General features: G+C 35.4%; 1 protein-coding gene across 3 annotated transcripts in view; it reads left to right on the plus strand.

Annotated features, from left to right (window-relative positions):
* UBR3 (ubiquitin protein ligase E3 component n-recognin 3) overlaps positions 1-23,873 on the plus strand; it is a 229,566-nt gene that overhangs the window by 39,630 nt on the left and 166,063 nt on the right. For 2 of the 3 annotated variants that reach the window (XM_082630548.1, XM_082630550.1), the window contains exons 2-5: positions 13,080-13,219; positions 15,940-16,098; positions 20,759-20,902; positions 21,462-21,511. In XM_082630548.1, the coding sequence (XP_082486674.1) occupies positions 13,080-13,219; positions 15,940-16,098; positions 20,759-20,902; positions 21,462-21,511 (493 nt within the window). The remainder of the gene's footprint in view (positions 1-13,079; positions 13,220-15,939; positions 16,099-20,758; positions 20,903-21,461; positions 21,512-23,873) is intronic. The other variant, XM_082630549.1, reaches the window with a different exon arrangement.

The raw sequence follows: 23,873 nt of genomic DNA on the forward strand, positions 1-23,873 counted from the left end.
GGATTTATCCCAGGGATGCAAGGATTCTTCAGTATACACAAATCAATCAGTGTGATACACCATGTTAACAAATTAAGGAATAAAAACTATATGATCATCTCAATAGATGTAGGAAAAGCTTTTGACAAAATTCAACACCCATTTATGATAAAAACTCTCCAGAAAATGGGCATAGAGGGAACCTACCTCAACATAATAAAGGCCATAAATGACCAGCCCACAGCAAACATCATACTCAGTGGTGAAGAACTGAAAGCATTTCCACTAAGATCAGGAACAAGACAAGGATGTCCACTCTCGCTTCTCTTATTCAACATAGTTTTGGAAGTCCTAGCCACGGCAATCAGAAGAAAAAGAAATAAAAGGAATACAAATTGGAAAAGAAGTAAAACTGTTTTTGTTTGCAGATGACATGATACTGTACATAGAAGATCCTAAAGGTGCTACCAGAAAACTACTACAGCTAATCAATGAATTTGGAAGGTTGCAGGATACAAAATTAATGCACAGAAATCTCTTGCATTTCTATACACTAACAATGAAAGATCAGAAAGAGAAATTAAGGAAACACTCCCATTTACCATTACAACAAAAAGAATAAAATACCTAGGAATAAATCTGCCTAAGGAGGTGAAAGGCTTGTACTCAGAAAATTATAAAATACTGATGAAAGAAATCAAAGTTGACAAAAAGATAGATAAATATACCATGTTCTTTGATTGGAAGAATCAATATTGTGAAAATGACTATACTACCCAAAGCAATGTACAGATTCAGTGCAATCCCTATCAAACTACCAATGGCATTTTTCACAGAATTAGAACAAAAAATTTTACAATTCGTATGGAAACACAAAAGACCCCAAATAGCCAAAGCAATCCTGAGAAAGAAAAAAGGATCTGGAGGGATATTTCACCCCACTTTTTCCTGGCTTGTGAGATTTCTGTTGAGAAATCCTCTTGTAGACTTATGGGGGCTCCCTTGTGTGATGATTTGCTTTCCTCTTGCAGCTTTCAAATTTCTCTCTCTGTCTTTGACTTTTGATAACTTAGTTATAATGTGTCTCAATGAGCCCTTTTTGGACTAAACCTGTTTAGGGACTAAAGGGCCTCAGGAATCTTGATGTCCATTTATTTCCCCAATTGGGGAAGTTTTCAGCCATTTTATCTTTGAGGAAACTTTTGATCCCCTTCTCTCTCTTCTCTTTTTGTGATTCCCATAATCCATATATTGATTCTTCTAAAAAATTTTTATTTATTTTTTAATTTATGGCTGCTCCAGGTCTTAGTCGCGGTATACAGGATATTCGTTGCGGCATGTGGGATTTTTAGTTGCAGCATGTGGGTTCTTAGTTGTGGCATGTGGACTTCTTAGTTGTGGCACGTGAAATCTTAATTGTTACATGCATGCAGGATCTAGTTCCCCAACCAGGGATTGAACCCGGGCCTCCTGCACTGTGAGTGTAGAGTCCTACCCACTCAACCACCAGGGAAGTCCCCATATACTGATTCTTTGAATGTTTTCCCATAAGTCCTTTTGGCTTTCCTCATTCGTTCTCATTTCTTTTTCTTTTTGCTCATCTGACTGGATAATTTCAAATTACTTGTCTTTGAGTTCACTGATTCTTTCTTCTGCTTGGTTGAAGTCTGCTGTTGAAGTTTTGTGTTAAATTTTTTAGTTCAGTCATTATATTCATCAGCTCTAGGATTTCTGTTTATTTTTTAAAGTGGTTTCCATATCTTTTGCACTCATTTTATTCATGTATTTTCAGTTAGCTGTGTTTTCTTATAGTTCACAAAACTTCTTTAGGAGTATTATTTTGAATTCCTTGTTGTTCAGTTCATAGATCTCCATTTCTTCAGGGTCAGTTATTGGAGCTTTATTAATTTTTTTTGGTGGTTTCAGGTTTAGTTGATTTCTTTGTGATCCTTCTGTCCTTGTGTTGGCATCTGTGCATTTGAGGAAGTGGTCTTCTTAGGTTCACTTTGTCAGGGAGAGACCTCCAGTCAGCCCAGTTTGGGATTCTGGATGGGCCAACTGGTAGTGTACACTAGCAGGCAGCACTTGCTTTCAGCATATTTAGTGAGGTGGGGCCACTGCCCATGCTTTGATGTTGGAGGGGCCTGCTGGCTTGGTTCCATAGTTGGATGAATCTACTGGTTAGGCTCCCTGGGTGGGTGGGGCTGCTGGCTTGGATCCATGGTCAAGTGGGGCCACTGTCCGGCCTCCATAATCACCTCTGGTTGGGCAGGGTCACACACTGGGTTCCCTGGCTGGGTGGTGTAGCTGTTTGGACTCTGTGATTGGGTGGGGTCGCAGGCTGGGTTCTTAATTACCACTGGTTGGGTGGGTCCCAAGGCTGTTCTCCCTGGCCAGATGCCGGTCTGTACTTCCCGTTGGGTCAGATTTTTTGAATTAGCCCTGATTTTGATATTCTCTTTGATTGTTTCTTCAAACCATTGAAAGCTAAGGGAATTACAATGTTTCATTATTTTGGCTAGCCTACCTCTTCCAGCTTATTTCTTTTATCTGGACACCATGTGAGAATTCTTTCTTTGACTGTGGTTTGAGAAAATGTCTTCATAGATATGGTGGAAAAGAGTTCCAGATTAGAAATTAGGCAGTCCTGACTCTAATCTCCCATGGATTATTGGGTCAAATGGATGTGCATTTGTACTTTTGGTAGTCCTCATATTTGGTATGTTAATTTACACTCTCTCCAACAGTACAATCAGAATATCCGTCACTTTATTACCTGGTCAGGACAGTATATTATCAAACTTTGATCTTTGCAAATATGATAGGTTCAAAAAAGTTGTCCCAATGTAGTTTTTTTTCATTTTTGGTCCATGTGTTATTTACAGGTGTGTTATTTAATTTCCAAATTTGGGGAACTTTTTTAGGTATGTTCGTTACTGATTTCCAGTTTAATGTGTGGCCTGAGAGCATACTTTATGTAATGTCAGTTTAAAATGCTTCATTTCTACAAAGTTGATAAGATCCATATATCCTTTTTTGATATTTTCTGCTTGTCAGTATTGCTGTAAATCTCTGGTCTGGTCTAATTTCAGTTCCCGCGATAAGACTGGCTCCATTGTGTGTTTAGGCAGTCATGTCTTATTGAGGGAGTGTAGTAGTCTACTCACTGCCATAACATATTACCACAGCCTTGGGGGCTTAAACAACAGAAGTTTATTTCTGGAGGCTGGATCAAGGTGCCGGTGGGTTTGGTTTCTCCTGAGGCCTCTCTCCTTGGCCTGCAGATGACCACCTTCTCTCTGTATACCTGGTGTCTCTTTCTCTTCTTATAAGGACACCAGTCCTATTGGACTAGGGCCCCACCCTGTGCTTTCATTTAATTACCTTCTCAAAGGTCCTGTTTCCAAATACAGTCACATTGGGAATTAGGACTTCGGTGTATGAATGTTAGGAGGCCTCAATTCAGTTCTTAATAACAGGAGGGGCATGAGGAGTGGGTATATGCGTTGGAAATATTTGTCTTGTGCTAATCCTATGCAATGTAGTCAATGTATATGTTGATAAATGTATACAATGATTATTTGGAAATACTATCTGTATGTTTAAGTTAATTATATAATTCTGAGTCAATAATATCTGCTTCCTTCTTAAAAATCTAAAATGAAATGAGACATTTTATGAGCAGTGGAATGAGCATCCAGCTGTTGTAGAGTGTAATGTTCTGTTAGGTCTAATTGGTTGATAGTATTTTTAGTAGTTATCTATTGCTGTGTAACGAATCACTCCCAAACTGAGCAGCTTAAAATGACAAACATTTATTATTTTATACTTTTTGTATGCCAAGAATTCTGAAGTGGCTTAGGTGTGTGGTTATGGCATAGTGTCTCTCAAGAGGTTGTAGTCAAGATCTTGGCTGGGATTACAGTCTTCTGAAGTCTTCTTGGGATGGGAGGATCCACTTCTAAGATGGGTCACCCACATGGCTGTTAATAGGAGGGTCAGTTTCTCAAAATGTGGGCTTATCATAGGGCTGCTTATTAGACTTACTTACATTTTTTGTGCAGGTGTGATGACAATGAATTTTCCTAATTTTTTTCTGAAAAGTTTTTATTTCTCCTCAGTTTTGAAAGTTATTTTGTGTTAAGAATTCTGGATTTGCAGATTTGTTTTCTTTTAGCACTTTAAATATGTCTCTCCGTTGTGTTCTGGATTGTGTGATTTCTGATGAAAAGTCTGCTATCTTTTGTATCTTGGTTGCTCTGTACATAGTGGATCATTTTCTGGTTGCTTTGAAGATTTTCTTTTTGTCACTGGTTTCAGCAATTTGATTATGATGTGACTTGGTATGGCTTAAAAAAAAGTGTCTTATGCTTGAGATTTGATGAGTTCTTACATGTGTGATTTTATGGTTTTCAACAAATTTGGAAAATTTTTGGCCATTCTTCACGTTTGTTCTGTCTCACCTTCTCCCCTTTTTGGGATTCCAATATAATGCAATATTGCTTGTTATTATCCCACACCTCACAAAGACTCTGTTCTTTTTCTCAGTCTCCATGCTTTATTTTGTATAGTTTCTTATTGCTTTGTCAATAAATTACTGATCTTTTCTTTATTGTGTCTAATCTACTGTTATCCCATCAAGTATATTTTTTTTGTCTAATGTTGTATTTTTCATCTGTAGAAGTTTGATATGGGTCTTATTTATTTATTATCATGGTGTAAGGTGTGAGGAGATTCTCCCCTGCCACCCCCAAACTGGCTGGTTATTCATTTATCTCAGTACCATTTCTCTGAATGAGCCATGTTTCCTCATAGATTTGAAATCTGCCTTTGTCATAAATTAAATTCCACATATATTTGATTCTGTTTCTGGACCCACAGCAATTAATCTGTCCATTGATAACGTCTTTTCATGTACCATTACCACATTGTTTTCTTTTTGCCTTCAAGCATTCAATTTATAATTTATCTATTATCTTAAAAGTTAAATACATTGACATCTTTAGTTTTGCTTTCAAATCTTCTGATCTTATATGCCTTCTCTAATTGAATTCAGAACTTTTAGTTTTCATAAATATTTTACTTTTACTTTTCTAGTACTTTAGGCCCCAATAAATAATATTAAACTTACATAGATGGAATTTAAAATGTTTCCTTTTGTTTCTTAACTATTCATGTAATCTAACAATTTTAGACATGAGATGAATCTGTACCTTAATCAAGTCATACATATTAAAGATGTAGAAATGTATATCTAGAGAAATGGTGTAAGAACACATATAGGTGAATTTCTGTCCCAACTTCCACTTGGTTTACTTGATAGTTTATTTAATTGCATTTATCATTAATGTCTGCTCTCTAGAATGTACGCTCCCTAAAAGCTGGATAACAAGACTTTTTTTTTTACACACTTTTTTCTTTTTAAAAAAAAATATTTATTCATTCATTCATTCGTTCATTCTGTGCTGGGTCTTAGTTGTGGCATGTGGGATCTTTTTTTTTTTTTTTTTTTTTTTTTTTTTGCGGTACGCAGGCCTCTCACTGTTGTGGCCTCTCCCGTTGCGGAGCACAGGCTCAGCAGCCATGGCTCACAGGCCCAGCTGCTCCGCAGCATGTGGGATCTTCCCAGACCGGGGCACGAACCTGTGTCCCCTGCATCGGCAGGCGGACTCTCAACCACTGCGCCACGAGGGAAGCCCCTGGCATGTGGGATCTTAGTTGTGGCATGCGGACTTCTTAGTTGTGGCATGTCAGCTTCTTAGTTGCAGCATGTGGACTCTTAGTTGTAGCATGCATGTGGGATCTAGTTCCCTGACCAGGGATCGAACCTGGGCCCCCTGCATCGGGAGCGTGGAGTCTTACCCAATGGACCACCAGGGAAGTTCCAGCAACACTGTTCTGATTATTTTAACTTCAAAATAAGTTAATACCTGATAAAACTACTCTACTTTCATTGCAGTATTTTACAGAATTTTCTTAGCTATTCTTAATTTTCTATTGGAACTTCAGAATCATCTTGTTTGTTCCTTACTGATGTTTTTTCTGAGGTCATATTAAATGCATAGTTTAGTTAGATACAATATATCTTTATGATATGCCTTTTGTGATCTTCAGGAGTCTTTTAACAATTTTATTGGTTAGGTGTGTTATTTAGTGTTTCTGATACTTCCCTATCTGTAAAATGAAGAGAAGAGAATATTTCAGGGGCTTTTTTTTAAAATATAAATTTATTTATTTATTTGTTTTTATTTTTGGCTGTGTTGGGTCTTCGTTGCTGCACATGGGCTTTCTCTAGTTGAGGCAAGCAGGGGCTACTCTTCGTGGCGGTGCGCGGGCTTCTCATTGTCATGGCTTCTCGTTGCAGAGCATGAGTTCTAGAGTGCAGGCTCAGTAGTTGTGGTGCATGGGCTTAGTCGCTCCGCGGCATGTGGGGTCTTCCCAGGCCAGGGATTGAACCCACATCCCCTGCATTGGCAGGTGGATTCTTAACCACTGCACCACCAGGGAAGCCGCTATTTCAGGGGCTTTTAATTTGGGACGCATGACTCTCCAGAGATCTCTATGAATTACCTTAAATTATATGCAGAATCATGTATTTGTATGTAATTTGTGCTAAGTTGGGAATGTAATGTACATGCCACAGTCTAATTTTTAGGGGAGCTTATTTCAGATGCTTCTCTAATTTTTGAAATGTGTGGTTGAGTTATTTGAGTTGGCTTCTCCTTGCCTTTCTGCCCCCAACCAAGTCTCAGTAATTTGGAAATGGATGACCAGAATGCTCTGGTTGTTTTTCTTTCCTCCCTTCTCTGTTCTTCTCATCCTATCCCTTTTCCTCCTGTCCTATTCTGCCCCCTCTCTTTTTCTCAGCATACAAGAACTCTGCTTTTAGTCATTTAAATTTGGTATCAGTGGAATCACAAGGAGGGTTTCTGGAATGCTGGTAATATTATGTGGCTTGGTCTGATTGGTGCCTACATGGGTGTGTTCAGTTTGTGACACTTCATTGAGCTGCACACTTAGCTTTTGAGCACTTAGCTTTTGAGCAATCTTCTATCAGTTATATGTCAATGAAAAATTTTTTTAAAGTTGAGGTAAAATTAAGTTTGGACAGATTATTTTATCAACTGTTTCTATACTTCTATTTGACCATTCTATTTATTTCCATAACATCCTGTTTCTTTAAGAAATATTTAGCCTTCTTACTCATTCAAAACCATTGGATTCCTTGAAGAAAATATCTGTGACCTGTGAACTGCAAATGAAAACACATTACTTCCTGCCATTTTTCCTTTGGAACCATACCAGTTGTCTAAAAAGCCCTTTTTCTGTTCGCTTGGGGAGAGATCTTTAGTACCTGATTATATGCAGTTGCATTTGTCATACCTCTTGACAATATGTTCTACCCACGGAGCTTTGCATGCCTAGCGTAGCTCCTTCATCTCATTTGGTCTGTAGCCCAAATATCACCTCTTCAGAAAGGCCTTCCCTGACAAACCGAATTTAAAGGCACCTAATGGCTGGGTTCTATAAATCATGCTGTGATATTATTTTTGTAGAGTGTATTTTTCATATTTATATTTTTGTTTCTCTCTCCTCTGCCCTGCCCTCTTTCCCTCCCTGCTCCTCCAGTAGAAAGTTACCTCCATGAGAGCAAGGCCTCTCTATTCCTAAGGCCTAAGTGCCAGGCATATAGTGGTTCTTAAAAACATATTTGAAAATCTGGGATTATTAAATGGGTTTCTGTTTTTCCTTTAATTGGACGCACTTGAAATCATTTTTGGAGTTCTACTCTTAGATTAAATCTGTGTTTCACCAAGCCTTTATTGAGCACTTGCTATGTAATATGTAAGATGCTTCAGTTCCCCACACTATTTTCTCAGCGTGAAATACAAAAACCAGTTTTGTTTGTCAATCTTATAGTATCTTATAGTTACTCTTGTAAACTTAGTGCCTAGGTTGCTTAGACCATTCTTGCTGCTTCTTCAGCTTAGTTCCAGGTTGAATTGTCACTCCTTGAACCCACTGCACACTGTTCAAATGTTCTTCACTCTCTGTCCAGTATCTCTTTTTGAATTAATTTCTTTCCTATACAGAAAGTGTCTAAGAGAGCTTTCTCTGCCTTCCTTTATCTAATCTTTTCTCTCTTCCTGCTTTTTCATTGTATACTTTAGTCTTTGTGCCCCAGTATGTTTTCCCTTTCTTCTCTTCTGGCTTTCCTTTTATCCTTTTTCTTTCCTTCATATTCATGCTTGTAAGCACTTCAGTTAAATTATCTTAGATCACCACAGGTTTCACAGGGCCGATTCCTTTTTTTTTAATCTTTAAAGGTTTTTAAAATAGAGTATGATTTTTAAAATTTCTTTGATTTTACTTAGATTTTGTGTACCCCATCTGAAAAAAGTTCTTAAGTTTCTATTTTCCTTTAAATAAAGATTTGGACTTTAAGGTGTGATACTTTCTAATTTTTTTCATTATATGATAAATATGAAAATGATATTTAGATGGGACACACAGACAACTGAGGAGGCTGCCCAGACCCTCCTGGTCTGTCAGCCTGAGGACTGATGAAATCCATGTCTCTACACTAATCTATTGACCTGATGTTTGGAAGCTCTGTCTTAAGAGTAGATAGACTTCAGTAGTATGTGAACACTTGGTTTTATTTTTTGGGGGTTGTGTATATTTTTCTTTTTTAAAAAAATTATTTATTTATTCATTCATTCATTCATTCATTCTGCACCAGGTCTTGGTTGTGGCACTCGGGATCTTCATTGCAGCATGCAGCCTTAGTTGTGGCATGCAGACTCTTAGTTGAGGCATGTGGACTTTTTACTTGGAGCATGTGGACTTCTTAGTTGCAGCATGCATGCAGGATCTAGTTCCCTGACCAGGTATCGAACCTGGGCCCCCTGCATTGGAAGTGCAGAGTCTTACCCACTGGACCACCTGTGTATATTCTAAGAAAGAGTTATAACTTTCATTAGATTCTCAAAGGTGTCCATGAGTCAAAAAAGGTTAAGAGTTAATGTTTAAACTGTGGAACTAAAGCCAAATGAATGGCATAACTTATTATTGTTTTTGGAGTAAATTTTTTTTGTTTTGATTACACAGTTTTACATATATTTGCCATGTAAAATTCAAACATTGTAGGTAGAATTAATGTAGAAAGTAAAAGTATGCTATAACCCACTTTCAGTTAATTTCCACAAAATTTGGTGTACATTTCTCTAAATATTTTTCTCCTTACATATATTAATATTTTTTTCTATTCTTTCTCCAAAATTTTATTTATAAGAGATTATTATATATGTGTGTGTATATATATGTGTGTGTGTATATATATATATATATATATATATATATGCTACGTAATTCTTTTCTCACTTATTTTGGATATAATTCTATTTCAGTACTTGTTGATCTCCCTCATTCTTTTTAATAAATGCAAAGTATCTTATTGATCTGCTCTAATTTGGTTAATCTTTATTCTGTTACTGAACACGTGAGTTGTTTCTAACTTTTTTGCATTGCAAACTGTGGTACAGTGAATATATCTGTAGATATATCTTGCAAATTTAGGATTATTTCTGTATAATAAATTACTAGAAATAGAAATGCTAAGCTAGGGTTATGAACACATTAAGTTTTAGTAGATATTGTCAAAATGACACCCAAAACTGGATCTATTTACACTTCCATGTGTATGATAACAAATTTCTGAACATGCTTTCCAACAATGAATTAGTAAAGTGAATTTTCCCTAATCTGCAAGATGAAAAAACACGTTTGTGTTACCAAAATTTTCAACCATGCACAAAGGTAGAGACAGCAGAACATCCAACCTCCATATACCCATCATTGGACTCAATGTTTATCAAGATTTTTGCCACATTTGCCTCATTTGCCCTTTTTTCTCTTTTGCTAAAGTATTTTCAAACAAATCCCAGACATTGTGTGACACGCTTCAGTATTCATCTTTAAAAAATATGAATATTTCCTTTCTTTTAAAAAATTTTTAATTTTTTAGTACAGAAAATTTCAGACAGATATAAAAGCAATGAGTATAACCCAACTGATATGACATTTTATTAGGAAAAAACTCCTTTGGTGCTATTTATTTATTTATTTTCTTGGCTGTGTTGGGTGTTCATTGCTGCACGCGGGTTTTCTCTAGTGTGGTGAGCAGGGGCTACTCTTTGTTGCAGGGCGTGGGCTTCTCATTGTGGTGGTTTCTGTTGTTGCAGAGCATGGGCTCTAGGCTCGCGGGCTTCAGTAGTTGTGGCACATGGGCTCTAGAGCGCAGGCTCAGTAGTTGTGGCACACGGGCTCAGTAGTTGTAGCTCGTGGGCTCTAGAGTGCAGGCTCAGTAGTTGTGGCACACGGGCTTAGTTGCTCCGTGGCATGTAGGATCTTCCCAGACCAGGGCTTGAACCCGTGTCCCCTGCATTGGCAGGCAGATTCTTAATCACTGTGCCACCAGGGAAGTCCCGTTTGGTGATGTTTTTTAAGGACCAATTAAAACTACATTCTTTTGATTTGGTGCCTTAAAAATCTGAAGGCAGTGGTACTTTTCTGGCCTTGATATTGCCCCACATTCTGCTTAATGAGTATAATATAAGAAAACCCCTTATCAGTCTCCCAGTTTCTACAATTAACAACTCAAGCTGGGCTTGGTATACTCCCAGTTACTTCCCTTCACCCAACCAGATTATTCTGAAGCAAGTCCCATACATTGTAGCATTTTATTCATAAATATTTATATAGATACATGTAAAAGACAAGACTTTCCTATTCAATGATAACCACAATGTTGTTGTCATACCTTCACAAGATAATTCCTTAATATTATCAAATATCCACGAACATTTTTTTACATAATCACAGAGCCATTATCTTACCTAATAAAATCATCTAACGAACTAGTACCCAGTTCTTAATTGGACTTCCCCTATTGTCTAAAATATGCCTGTTTAAAGTTGGTTTGTTAGAATCAGTAAACACATGGTTATTGGGTTTCTCAGGCCTCTTTAATAAGTGATCCTTCTACCTCCTTTTTCTCCCTGCCACTGACAGTTTGCAGAAACGGAGTCAGTTGTTCTGTATAATGGTCTACATTCATGATTTTGTCTATTTTTTTTTTTTGTGGTGTCATTTAACTTGTTCCTTTATCTCTTATGTTTCCTATAAATGGAAGTTAGCTCTAGAGACTTGGTGTCATTCAAGGTCAACTTGTTTGGTAAAAACTCTTTGTAAATGGTGCTCTGTACTTCACAAGCATCATAGCATCCGATTTTTTCTCACTTCTAGTGATACTGAGATTGATAAGGATGTAACAGTCTGATCTCTAAGTGGAAAATTTCCCCTCAAGCCTTCCTTTAATGGCTCCATTGCATGGGTCAGTTATTTTAGTAGGTATCACAAAATGGTGATTCTCTAATTATTCATTTTTTATTTTAATAAACTTCATTTCTTTGATTATTAGAGAACTTGAGCATCTTTTCATATGTTTCTTAGCCATTCACTTTTTTGGTGAATTGTTTATGACTTTGGCTGATTTTTCTATTGAATTATTTTTTTTAATCCATTTTTCAAGAGTCAGAAATCATAGATATTAATCTTTCATCTGTTTTATCTATTGTAAATACTTTTTGGTAACACAATAATTGTTTTCTGCATAGAAACTTTTGATTTATGTAGCTAATTTTTATCTTTCTTTCATGACTTTTGGTTTCAAATCTTACTTATTAGACCTCTGTTCTTTGAGATAATTATAGGGGAATAGTTTATTTTCTTCCTAGTAACTTTTTTCACATTTGATTTTTGATCTGTATGGAATATATAATAGTTTGTATATGGTGTAAGATAAGGATCACATTATCTCCTGCATGGAATCAATTGTCCTATAGCAATTTATTGAAAGTCTTCTAACCCCCCCCGCCCCCCCACATTGATTAACATAGTCATTACATAGTCTATTTCTAGACTCCATTGTGGCCCATTGATGTTATCACATTACCACAGATTTTACTTTAATTTTTAAAAGTCTTTATTGGAGTATAGTTGATTTACAGTGTTGTGTTAGTTTCTGCTGTACAGCAAAGTGAATCAGTTATACATATACATATATCTACTCTTTTTTAGATTATCTTCCCGTATAGGTCATTATAGAGAGATTACTACAGATCTTAAATTAGGTTAGCTTTATACTATGTTTTAAAGTCTAGGTCACTGTCATTAATTTTTTTTTTTTGCGTTTTATTGTTTTGGTTTTTTTTTAACATATATTCTTCCATTTGCACTTTAGAATTAGTTTGTGATTAGTCCCATTGGGATTTAAATCTAATGTCATTAAGTTTGGTGGAAGTAACTTTTTTTAGAAAAATGAAAGTTTTTTCCATTTGGGAATGTAGTTTTTCTCTATTCAGATCTCTTACGTTTTTCAGCTAAAATAGTTTCTCCACCCATCATAATAAGTTTCTTTCTAGGTATGTTGTATGTTTAGTGTGGTTATTTTGTGTTTGGTCACAAACTATCTTATTTGTGACTATTTGGATTGTGAACATAGAATAGTTTATTTCATTTTTGCTCAAATATTCCAACCATACTTTAAAATAAGTATAAATAAGATTAGAAGGAATGGCATACTTAAGTGTATAAACTTTTCTAATAAACTTGAAGTATTGATATTACTTATCTATTCATTAATGCAATAATTTCAAAACAGTTTAGGAATAGAAAATGCGAATTCTTGGGAATGATCAATTTGTACTTAATGGTTTATAAAGGGTAAAAGTAATAAAGTAATACTTGCAAGTAATAAATTGTAGTTGAAAAATATAAACTCTGTAATGAGATTTTGTTTTTGTATTCTAATTGGAATCTAACTAGAATGGTCTTTTATTAGGAAGAAATCTTCCTAAGTGCCAATTTTTATTTAAAGACCAATTAAAACTATATTCTTTTAACTTGGTGCCTTAAAAATCATAAAATCATTGGCTTTGATATTGGCCCACATTCTGTTTATGGATATTATAAATAGAAGTAATAGATTCTTAGCAGATTCGACATCGCCGTTAATTCTTTTCTTTTTCATATTACAGGTTTTGCAAAAGGCATCAAATTAAATCAAGTTCAAATATTCCCTGTGTCCCCAAAGACTTACTGATGATGTCTGAATTTGTTCTTCCAAGATTTATTTTTTGTCTTATTCAGTACTTAAGAGAAGGCTATAATGAACCAGGTATGTTTAATCCACTTTTCGTTAGTACTCTTTTTAAGTTCTCAGCAAAGTTTAGCACTAATAATGAGGTGAATTTTTTCAGATACCATTTTTTTGCTTAACGTTTTTTAATGTGATGACTATGAAATACAGAGACTAAATAAAAACGCACTAAATATCAATTATATAACCTCATTGATACTTGTAGTAGGCACAGTTTGGCAGTCTCTGCCGCTGGGATTGTAAATGTTTCTGATCAAACTTACTTGGCCTTTTGCAGATGAGGAAATAATTATTTTATGGGGTTAAAGTGACTTTATTTGTGATTATGTTATAATAGAGCATAATTAAGAAGTCCTGGAAATGTTTGACTTTAACTTAGATTTTTAGAAGACAAAAATTTCACCAATATCTTTCTCTCCCCCTCTCTCCCCCTCTTTTTTGTAGAGGTCTATACATTTTTATTCCCCTGCATATATAATAACTTATGAGAGGGTCAAATTGCTCACTCCCATATTACCGGTAGAATGCATGGGCGTAAGCATCCTAACAGTATTGAAAAGAGAAAAGAAACATGCAAATTACAGATATTCTTCTTACCTTTTAAGATTTAGTCACAATCTTGATTAATATGCATTAGTTAAATATTTGTATTTAGATAACATTTATTAAAGTTCTCAGTCTGACATTGTGAATTAGAGATATCAATTAGTGGTATGGAACAAATTTATTAACTTTTTATGATGTCTTTTACCTTTTTAGTGATACTTGCATTTTTATCATTTAAGGGACTGCATTTGCATTACTTTGAGAGCTTTTAAATTATTTAATTCTATAAATCTTAAATCCAATTTGAAACTATGGCACACATGTTTATCTTCTATTTTCCATCCTAAAAGTGTGAAGAAATATGTATCTTCATCATTTCTAGAACTATCATGTTATTTGCATTGTGAGCGAATACTTACAGTTCTTCACTTTTACATTTTAAGCAAAATATACAATCTTTTGTCAAGTACTTCTGTTCCTCTCAGAGTATGTCTTAAAATATAGAAAGAAATATTATTTTGATTTAGTCCCAAACTGCTCTCTCTTTGGAATGAAGGAAGTAGAGACCAGCTGGGTTATTGAAATTGCCTTCCATTTTATTTCTCATATGCTAGTTAACAGATTTTTTGGATGTTTACATTTTGTACTACAAGTGTCCTATTTTAGAAAAGTAATAAATAGGTAGAAATCATTTATTATGAGAACCATAAAGCTTACCATTAGCTTAATCAAAGAGTAATTCATATGAGTGTATTATATTTATTTTTTCCTTGGTGACATTTAGCAGTTATAAGTGGTAGATGACATATGTACATAGCTTTGATAATTATGTTACCATTATCTGAAAACATAAAGGAATGAATGGAAGTACTTTTTTTGTCTTAAGATGAGTTTCATGAACTTAGGTTCATGAAGTTTTCCTCTCTATATTACCACTTGTGCTCAGCATTAATTTCTTCTGTCTATGCAAAATCTCTGCATTACTTTCTGCAGAGGTCACTGTTTAAAATTAAAGAAAGGACTTGAAATCATCTAATCTGAGATATGGAAGCTCAGATAATCTTGTGGTTTGACAGTTGCCTTGAATTGCATTTCCCATTTCACCCTACCATCCTTAGACCAGTGTCAGAGCTTGTGTTAGAGCCCTTGGAAATCAAGAACAAATGCTAATTAAGTATCTACTATGTTACTACACAAGTCGTTGGGAAGAATATAAAGAAGAATAATATACGGTATTGGTTTTCTACTGAGAAAGTAAGGTTTTTTGGCTTGGGACCCATGACTCAGAGTTATCTAGAATTTCATTCACAGGTTATCTTTGAACTAGGTTGTGAGTTCCTTGGGGGTAGGAACTATGTCTTATTTAGTTCTGCTTCTCAGTGCCTGTCGTGTAGTAGATACTGAATAAATATTGAATGAACTTGATGACCCCTTTCCTGGGCATTCAGGCCCCCTGTTAGCTTCGTTATATGTATTCTTCTTTTAACCAGTTATGGCTAAGCTCTAAATCTCTCTATTCACTTCTTCCTTTTAGACCTCAGTTTCTTTAAAACATCTTTTTTTCTTTTCCTCTTAAATATTCTTTTTTAGTTGCTGTCCAGGTTTCTTCTCTCCCCCTCTACCAGCATATCTTGCCTGGTATTTTAAAATTGTTTTAGTAAAAACATCCATATTTTTCATTTTAGTTGCTTTGACCTCTAGCTAATATGAATCTGTATTTTTGGAATATGATAGTGGATGGGTTATTTGCTACACAGGTTTAAATTTAGAGCTGACATAATTTTGTCCTAATATTCTTATACTATCTCAGTATATTTCATTTCTCCTGTTTTATTTTAGAGAGTGATCTTAACTTTTTTCTTAAACACTGTTTATCTAATTTTGAGATGATCTTATGATTACATATATATATCTGGAAGTCTAGGACCCTAAATTGAATGCTTCTTACACAAATTAAGTGCTTAATACCTTATAAAGTCATCTCTTTTCCCCATCAGTCTTTTCTCAGAGGACTGACTTCCTAAACAAGTCTATCCTAGGCTGGGTGCTTGGTGGGCTCCTGCTTTCTGAAGAGAATTCTTATATTAACTTTTTGATTATAAAATACTGTCATCTAAGTCATCATAATTTTAAAGAATAAAATATTGTTCTTAGCAAAATATTTTAAAGAAAGTTGATTATATTTTTTTTAGCAGCTGATGTACCATCAGAAAAAGACCTTAACAAAGTCCTTCAGCTTTTGGAACCTCAAATTTCCTTTTTAGAAGATCTAACTAAAATGGGAGGAGCAATGCGGTCTGTTCTTACTCAGGTTTTGACAAACCAACAAAGCTACAAAGATCTGACTTCTGGTGAGTAAAATTTAGAAGAGAAGAAAGTTAAAATTTACTTATATTACTAAAATAATTTAAAAGTTGTGTATTTTAGAACTTAAAAGTAAAATGTAGATTTTTTTAATAGAATGCTAAAGCTGGAAGTTATTAAGAATACTTCTTAGTTTATGGATGAAGAAATTGAACCCCAGAAAAATTAAATGACCGGTTCAGGACCTCACAACTACCTGATTTTAGAATTGGGACTAGAACCCAGGTTTCCTAAATTTGGTGTGACATATTTGTAATTATATTCCACTTCCCCTTCTCCAGACAATAACAGCAACCACTTTTGTGTCTTCATTTTTGTTATTCTAAATGTTTGTGTTGTGTGGCCTAGGATTTTATAGTGATGTAGAGTTTAAGTTATAAAACTTGGAATTATTAAGTATAGTTGTACTGTTATATAAAATAATTTAGTTTTTAAACCTTTAGTTCAAATTTATAATTTGGTAAATATATCAATTATTTAAAAATCTTATAAATAGTTTAAATAGTGTTCTTTATGCTGGCTCATGAACAGCATGTTTTGAAAATTGAAGTATATCTTCTTTAGAGTGGTGAAGTTTTTATGTATACTGTTAACCATGTATTATTTAGAGATAGTCTATCTGATGTATTTATTTCTTTAGTGAGTACTCATTAAGCACCCACTGTGTGCTTGGCTTTGGGCTAGGTATTAGAGCTTGGACTAGGGAAGGTACATAGTAAGCCAGGTACTCCTCCTATTTCTGCCCTTATAAAGCTTATGGTCTGGTGAGTGAGATGACATTAACAAAGCCTCCAAACCAAAAAATTGTGTAAGCATAAACTGTAGTAAATAACTGTGAAGGGATAGGACAAGTGTTTATAAAAGGGAGACCTGATTTCACTGATGGAGGAGGTGGGAGAGCTTCACTGAGGAAGTGACATTTGAAGTAAAACAATTGAGAGAAAGTCATTTAGCTAGAGAATGTGGCGAGTTGGGTGGTAATGGGGTGGAGTTAGATTCCAGGTAGAGAACATTTTCTGCTTCTGACTACTGGACTAGCCCTTATGTCATAAATAACATAAAACTGGAAAAAATGTGAGGCAGTTGTTTTCAGACATTAGACAGCAGGCAACACAAGACTGTAAATCTTTGAGAGAAAGGAAAAGCATGAGATGAGCCTCACAATTCTCTGAATCTCTGTCTGGGGGATAACTTCCTGACTGTAGTATAGAGGGCTGGCATTGAAGCAGAGCGTGGTGGTCCAGCCGAGTTAAGGAGGCAGAGGTCACAGTTTAGGGCAGCTGAAGCAGTTGGAAACTGGAATCTTTGGGGCAGAATAGCAAGAGTTTGTGGGGTAGATGTATGAGGGACCCCTAAAAGTGCTTGGCAGAGAACTGAGATACGCATGTACAGGATGAGACTACCTAAAACTAAGGCTTATTAGAGAGTGCTGTGGGGTTACTGCTATGGGGTTAAAAGCAGCTTTTCAAGATAAAGGTTAGGCAGTGTTGGGAGACATTGGAGTATCAGCTCAACCAGACTAGAGAGACCTTACCAATACCCTAGGCATCAAGTTGACACACCAGAAGACCACACCTGAGAGGAAGTTCTACTCTAGATCAGCCTTAATGAAGCCTAGAACCCTGACAGAGTTTGGAGATTATTCCTGTCAATTTACAGGGCTTTTTTAAGAATCTCAGGCTTTCTGCCGATGCAGGGGATATGGGTTCGTGCCCCGGTCCGGGAGGATCCCATATGCCGCGGAGCGGCTGGGCCCGTGAGCCATGGCCGCTGAGCCTGTGCATCCGGAGCCTGTGCTCCGCAACGGGAGAGGCCACAACAGTGAGAGGCCCACATACCGGAAAAAAAAAAAAAAAAAAAAAAAAGAATCTCAGGCTTTCTATAAATCTCCCCCTTACAAAGTATAAAACCAAGTCTTTATGAGTTCTAGGTGATCAGGCTGTTTATTGAATGTCTTGTAGAATTAAAATTAATACTCTTCAAAGGAAGGTAACAGAATCCAGAATCTTTGATAACATGTCGTTAGAATGTCCAAGAAAAAGGACAGTAATAGAAATTGACCTTGAAATGGCCTAGATGTTAGATTTAGCAGATAAAGACATTAAAGCAACTATTATAAATATGTTGAAGAAATTAAAGGAAAATATATTCAAATAAGTAAAGGAAAATGTGTTAATGAGTGAAGAGATCAGGAATCTTAGTGAAGAAATGTAAACAAAAAAAAATTCTAGAACTGACAATTACTGTAGAATGCAATTGACAAGTTCACTGGATGGACATAGCAGCAGTTTGGAGAGGGTAGAAGAAAGACTTAGTGAATTTGAAGACAGATTAATACATTATTCAATCTAGAGAACAGAGAGAAAACACAACAGAGCCTCAGGGACCTGTTAGAATCAGATGACCCAATGTACATGTAATTGGACTCCCAGGAGGACAGGAGAGTGGGAATGGGGCAGAAAAAAATTTTGAAAAAATCATGACTAAAATTCCCCAAATTGGATGAAAAACATTGATTTATAGATTCAAGATGCTTAATGAACCCCAAACATAATACATGCTTATAAAGAACATAACACTTAGGCACCTCCTAGATTCCATGCAGAGGGACCAGCATGTGGAAATTTTTATGGGTGAGAGTGAGCTTACTTTTTTAAAAGGGACTAAAAAAGGCTATTGTGGTTGAAATGAAATGAATGTGGGGGGATAGTGGCCCAAATAAGGCTACCACATTAGGCTAGATCCAGATTAGGTAGGCCCTTGTTAGCTATTTAAGATTTTATATCTTATCCTGAATGTAGTAGGAAGTCATGGATATATTTTAATCTGAAGAGTGACATGATCAGATATGTGCTTTAAAAAGATGGCTTGTTATTTTGCCAAGAATAGATGGGAAGGGGCAAGAACAGAAGCTCAAGTGCAGCAGCCTAGGATAAAATGATGGTAACTTGTGTTTGAGTTTTGGTGATGATGCTAGAGAGAGATCAGAATTATACCTGAAGGTCTGTTATTTCTTCAACCTAGAAAATGGTTCTGTATTCAGAAACTATCAACTGTTGGGAAAAAGAACAGCAAGTTGTTCTTAATCATTGTAAGAATGTATTCCTTGAGAATGATTTATGGTAATTGTCTTCTTTTCTACAATTCTTTTAAATTCTTACTTCTTGAAATTAAAAAACAAAACAAAAATCTTTAGCTAACTTGTAGTGATGGAAATTACATTAGGTTTGATTCAGAAGTTTAAAATTTGTAGTCTAGGTTCATTTCTAATCACTGCTTGCTTACTCACTGGTTATTATGTTATCTTTGTAAGCCTCAGTTTCCTCACTTATAAAAATGGTGGTAATATGTTCATTTTTCTCAGGCTTGTTGTGAGGGGTTGATGAAGTGTATAAAGCCCTGTTTTTTGTTTTTTTTTAAACTATCCCAGACAGACATTGGGCAGAGATTTAAAAAACAAAACTAATCTATTGCAATTATTGAGGCTAGCAAAAAGAGGAAATTGAGAAAAGCTCAGCAAATACTAAAGAAACTCATTTACTATATATTTTTATAATCAGAGAGATTGAAACCTTAATTAAAGATATATAATCTGGGCTTCCCTGGTGGCTCAGTGGTTGAGAGTCTGCCTGCCGATGCAGGGGACACAGGTTCGTGCCCCGGTCTGGGAAGATCCCACATGCCGTGGAGTGGCTAGGCCCGTGAGCCATGGCCGCTGAGCCTGCACGTCCGGAGCCTGTGCTCCGCAACGGGAGAGGCCACAACAGTGAGAGACCCATGTACAGCAAAAAAAAAAAAAAAAAAAAAAAAAAGATATATAATCTGCTTAAGAGGTGGCAAATGACATGGTAACTTGGCTTTCAGACAAAGAATAATTTTTCCTTTTAAAGAACTTTCAAATGTCAGTATTTTTATTTTATTGTTATTCTATTCTCCATAATATATTAAAAAACAAAAGACAAAATTGGCATTAATATGCTCAAATGCTAAAGTGAAAGACCTAGGATTGTTTAATTCTAGAACCTAAACTTCTCAAAATTTTGGAATAAATTTGTTTTAACTGATACTTCTATATTAATTATACTTTTATCCTTAAATGTGATTATAAAAACATTTTATGCTTGGTAAAACAGAAATTAGTAATCTCAGTTACTGTTTGAAAATTCCACTCAGGCATTATCTTCTCTAGTAAGCCTTTCCAAAAACTGCCTTGGGCTAAGTCTGGCTGCACGGTATTATGAGAGCACAGGTTGTTAAACCAGATGGTGAAGTCTGCTACGTAATTGTCATTTACCATATTATCTGCCTTTCCTTACAGTAATTTTAAGTTCCTTGAAGGCAGGAATCATGTCTTATTAATCTTTGCACCCCCTGTATTTTGTATGTAATCTCTGGCATATTCTAGATGTCCAGTTAGTTAGTGGATTTCATTATTTGTTATAAACATGCTGTGCATTCTGAGATTGTTAATGCCAAACATGAGCACAAAAATGTTGTCTGAAGCTATCTTATATTATTCATTCTAGGGTTTCCCCTCCATTAGAATATTCATCTATTTTATATGTGTATATATTAGTTATTGAGATGGCTGTACTTATGTTTTGAATGGAATATTTTTTCTGATTTTAAATTTATTTCAAATATTAGGTCTTGGAGAAAATGCTTATGCAAGGAAAAGTCATGAAAAATACCTTATAGCTTTGAAGAGCTCTGGACTTACATATCCTGAGGATAAACTTGTATATGGTATACAAGAACCATCTGCAGGCACTAGCACTCTGGCAGTTCAAGGTTTGTTTAAATATTTAATTTGAACAATGATAACTTTTCTGTACTAAAACAAAAAACCCTTCAAACATTACTCATCATTGAAGAAATTTAAGTGCTGTGTCATTCTTTGTAAGAAAGTAGTGAAAGTAGTAAAAATTTGGAAGCAAGAAAGGATAGAGTCATCAAAGATATTTCATTTTTCTTAAGCAAAATTCGGTTCGTTTATCAGAGGTTCTGGTTCTAACTCATGAAAAATATAGCAGTTGCTATTTAAGAGTAGCCCCAAAGTTTAGTAGTTCAATATTTTAGTAAACCATGGTTTAAAAGTAAAAGAAAGCAATCCTTCTGAAACACCATGTGTGATTATTAAATCTGGGTTTTCACTGGAGATTTCCTATTGAAGTATAAGCCTATTAGGCTAAAATTTATTAAAGATAAATGTTGAATTCTGCCAAAATAACTGTTAGAATGAGTTGTCTTAACAGAACTTATTTTTTGATATTGTTATGTCTCAAAATAACTTTAAAGTAAAGCAATATATAACAATTATGAAGGGCAACCTTTTTTCTCCTTTCCAAAGGTTTTGCAGGTGCAACAGGAACATTGGGACAACTAGATTCTTCAGATGAGGTGAGATTTAACATTTGAAACTTTTTAAAAGTAGAATTTTAAAAGTTTTAGAACTACCATACAGATTTGTGGATATTATCTAGTTGGAATTCCTCCTTTTATAGACATGGACGCTGAACCCCAGAGTGGAATAACTTAGTCAAGGTCACACAGTTACTTAGTGACAGGACGAGAACTACAACTAGATTTTTACTTCGTGTTTGTAAATTCATTTCTCTTTTCACAGTTTAGAAATGGGAGATAGAAAGACATAGAGATATTTCTCCTATGAAAATATCCCCAAATTTATCCAAGTTGTCATATGCACAATGAAATTGTTTTTAAAAAATTTAGCTAAGCCTAGAATAATTTGCTAGAAGAATGTGAAATGTAGCTTCTTTTCTAATCTCATAATAAGGTTATATCTTATATGTCAGAGGTTATCAAAAAAAAGCAATGTACTGGGAAATAGAATGTCAATTTGAAATTTGAACTTTTATAGTGTTTATTAATAATAAATATTTCTAATAAATTCCTTATAACATTCCTGTATTTTGTTAGTATACAATTTATAAGCAAATATTGGTTTTTGACTTATATCTGTTTATAATCTTGGTTTCTATAAAAGCTAAATTTCATATTTTTATTGATTTATATATTTAATGATTGAAATTTTAAAAACTAAATCGTTTTTAAACATTTAAACATTTACATGTTTTTCCTTTGAAAACCCATTTTGATTTGATAATATCATACGAACTAAGCCAAATATCCTTCTTTTGAAAACATGATTTCTTTTATGGAAGTCTTATAATTGATCTAATGCCTTATAATTTAAACTTTGTAGTAGTATATTTCCCCTCTAAGAAGGCTCCCACAAAATGCAACATTTTGGTCTAACAATTTTAATTCATTTATTATTTTTAAAATTATTTATTTATTTATTTATTTTTAAAGTCTTTATTGAATTTGTTACAATATTGCTTCTGTTTTATGTTTTGGTTTTTGGCCGCAAGGCATGTAGGATCTTAGTTCCCCAACCAGGGATCGAACCCACACCCCCTGCATTGGAAGGCGAAGTCTTAACCACTGGACCGCCAGGGAAGTCCCTGGACTAACAGTTTTAAAGAGTTTTCAACAAATTGGATAGGCAGTTTATTTATTTTTTTTGAAATATTTATTTATTTATTTGGTTGCAGTGGGTCTTAGTTGCGGCACGTGGGATCTTTGTTGTGGCATGTGGGATCTTTCACTGTGGCCCGGGCTTGTCTCTAGTTTTGGTGTGTGGGCCCTAGAGAGCGCAGGCTCTGTAGTTGCGGTGTGTGGGCTCAGTAGTTGTGGCATACAGGCTTAACTGCCCCACGGCATGTGAGATCTTAGTTCCCCAACCAGGGATCGAACCCGCGTCCCCTGCATTGGAAGGATGATTCTTAACCACTGGGCCACCAAGGAAGTCCCTAGGTAGTTTAGTATACTGCTTCCGAGTTTTACTCTGGAAGTAGAGTGTCTGGGTTTGAATCTGGCTTCTGTACCAATTAGTAGCGTGACTTTGAACAGGTACCAGTTTCTCCATGCCTCAATTTCCTCACCTGTAAAATGGAGGTAATAATAGTACTTAATGCCTGGGGTTATGATGATGATTGAATGAGTTAATATATGGAAGCACTCAGAGCAGTAGTGCCTGGCATATTGTAACACTATATGTATGTTTGTTAAATAAATAAATTAAAATAAAATCATTTAAAAAATTATATAAATGGTTAGCTATAATTTTTGCTTTTTTTTTTTTTTAGCTTTAAAGAGTTACTTCTAATAACACTGCTGCCATAATGACAAATGGGGAAAACTTCCTGATATTTAAAATAAACTTTCAAAAATATATACACTATTGACTAAAACAGTAATAATTTTGTTTTGAAGCTAGGGGAAGTGAGTAATGGGGGTAAGAATGCTAATTCTTCACATGTCGAAGAGGGAAGTGATTAGATAATAGATAGACATATGATTTTAAATTGGTTATTCTGCTTTTTTTTTTTTTTTTTTTTTTGCGGTATGCGGGCCTCTCACTGTTGTGGCCTCTCCCGTTGTGGAGCACAGGCTCTGGACGCGCGGGCCCAGCGGCCATGGCTCACGGGCCTAGCCGCCCTGCGGCATGTGGGATCTTCCCGGACTGGGGCACGAACCCCTGTCCCCTGCATCAGCAGGCGGACTCTCAACCACTGCGCCACCAGGGAAGCCCTCTGCTTTCTTTTTAAGGGCGTTTTGTGGGGAGGTGGAATGATCTCTCAAAGGGGAGATTTGGGAATACTAGGAGTTGAATATGAATGAGTGCAGGGGGACCTTTCCTTGGTTAAAGCCAGCGAAACAGGAAGGAAACCTTGAA

The sequence above is a fragment of the Mesoplodon mirus genome (assembly GCF_964341445.2).
Source record: "Mesoplodon mirus genome assembly, chromosome: 8".
Taxonomy (NCBI): Eukaryota; Metazoa; Chordata; class Mammalia; order Artiodactyla; family Ziphiidae; genus Mesoplodon; species Mesoplodon mirus.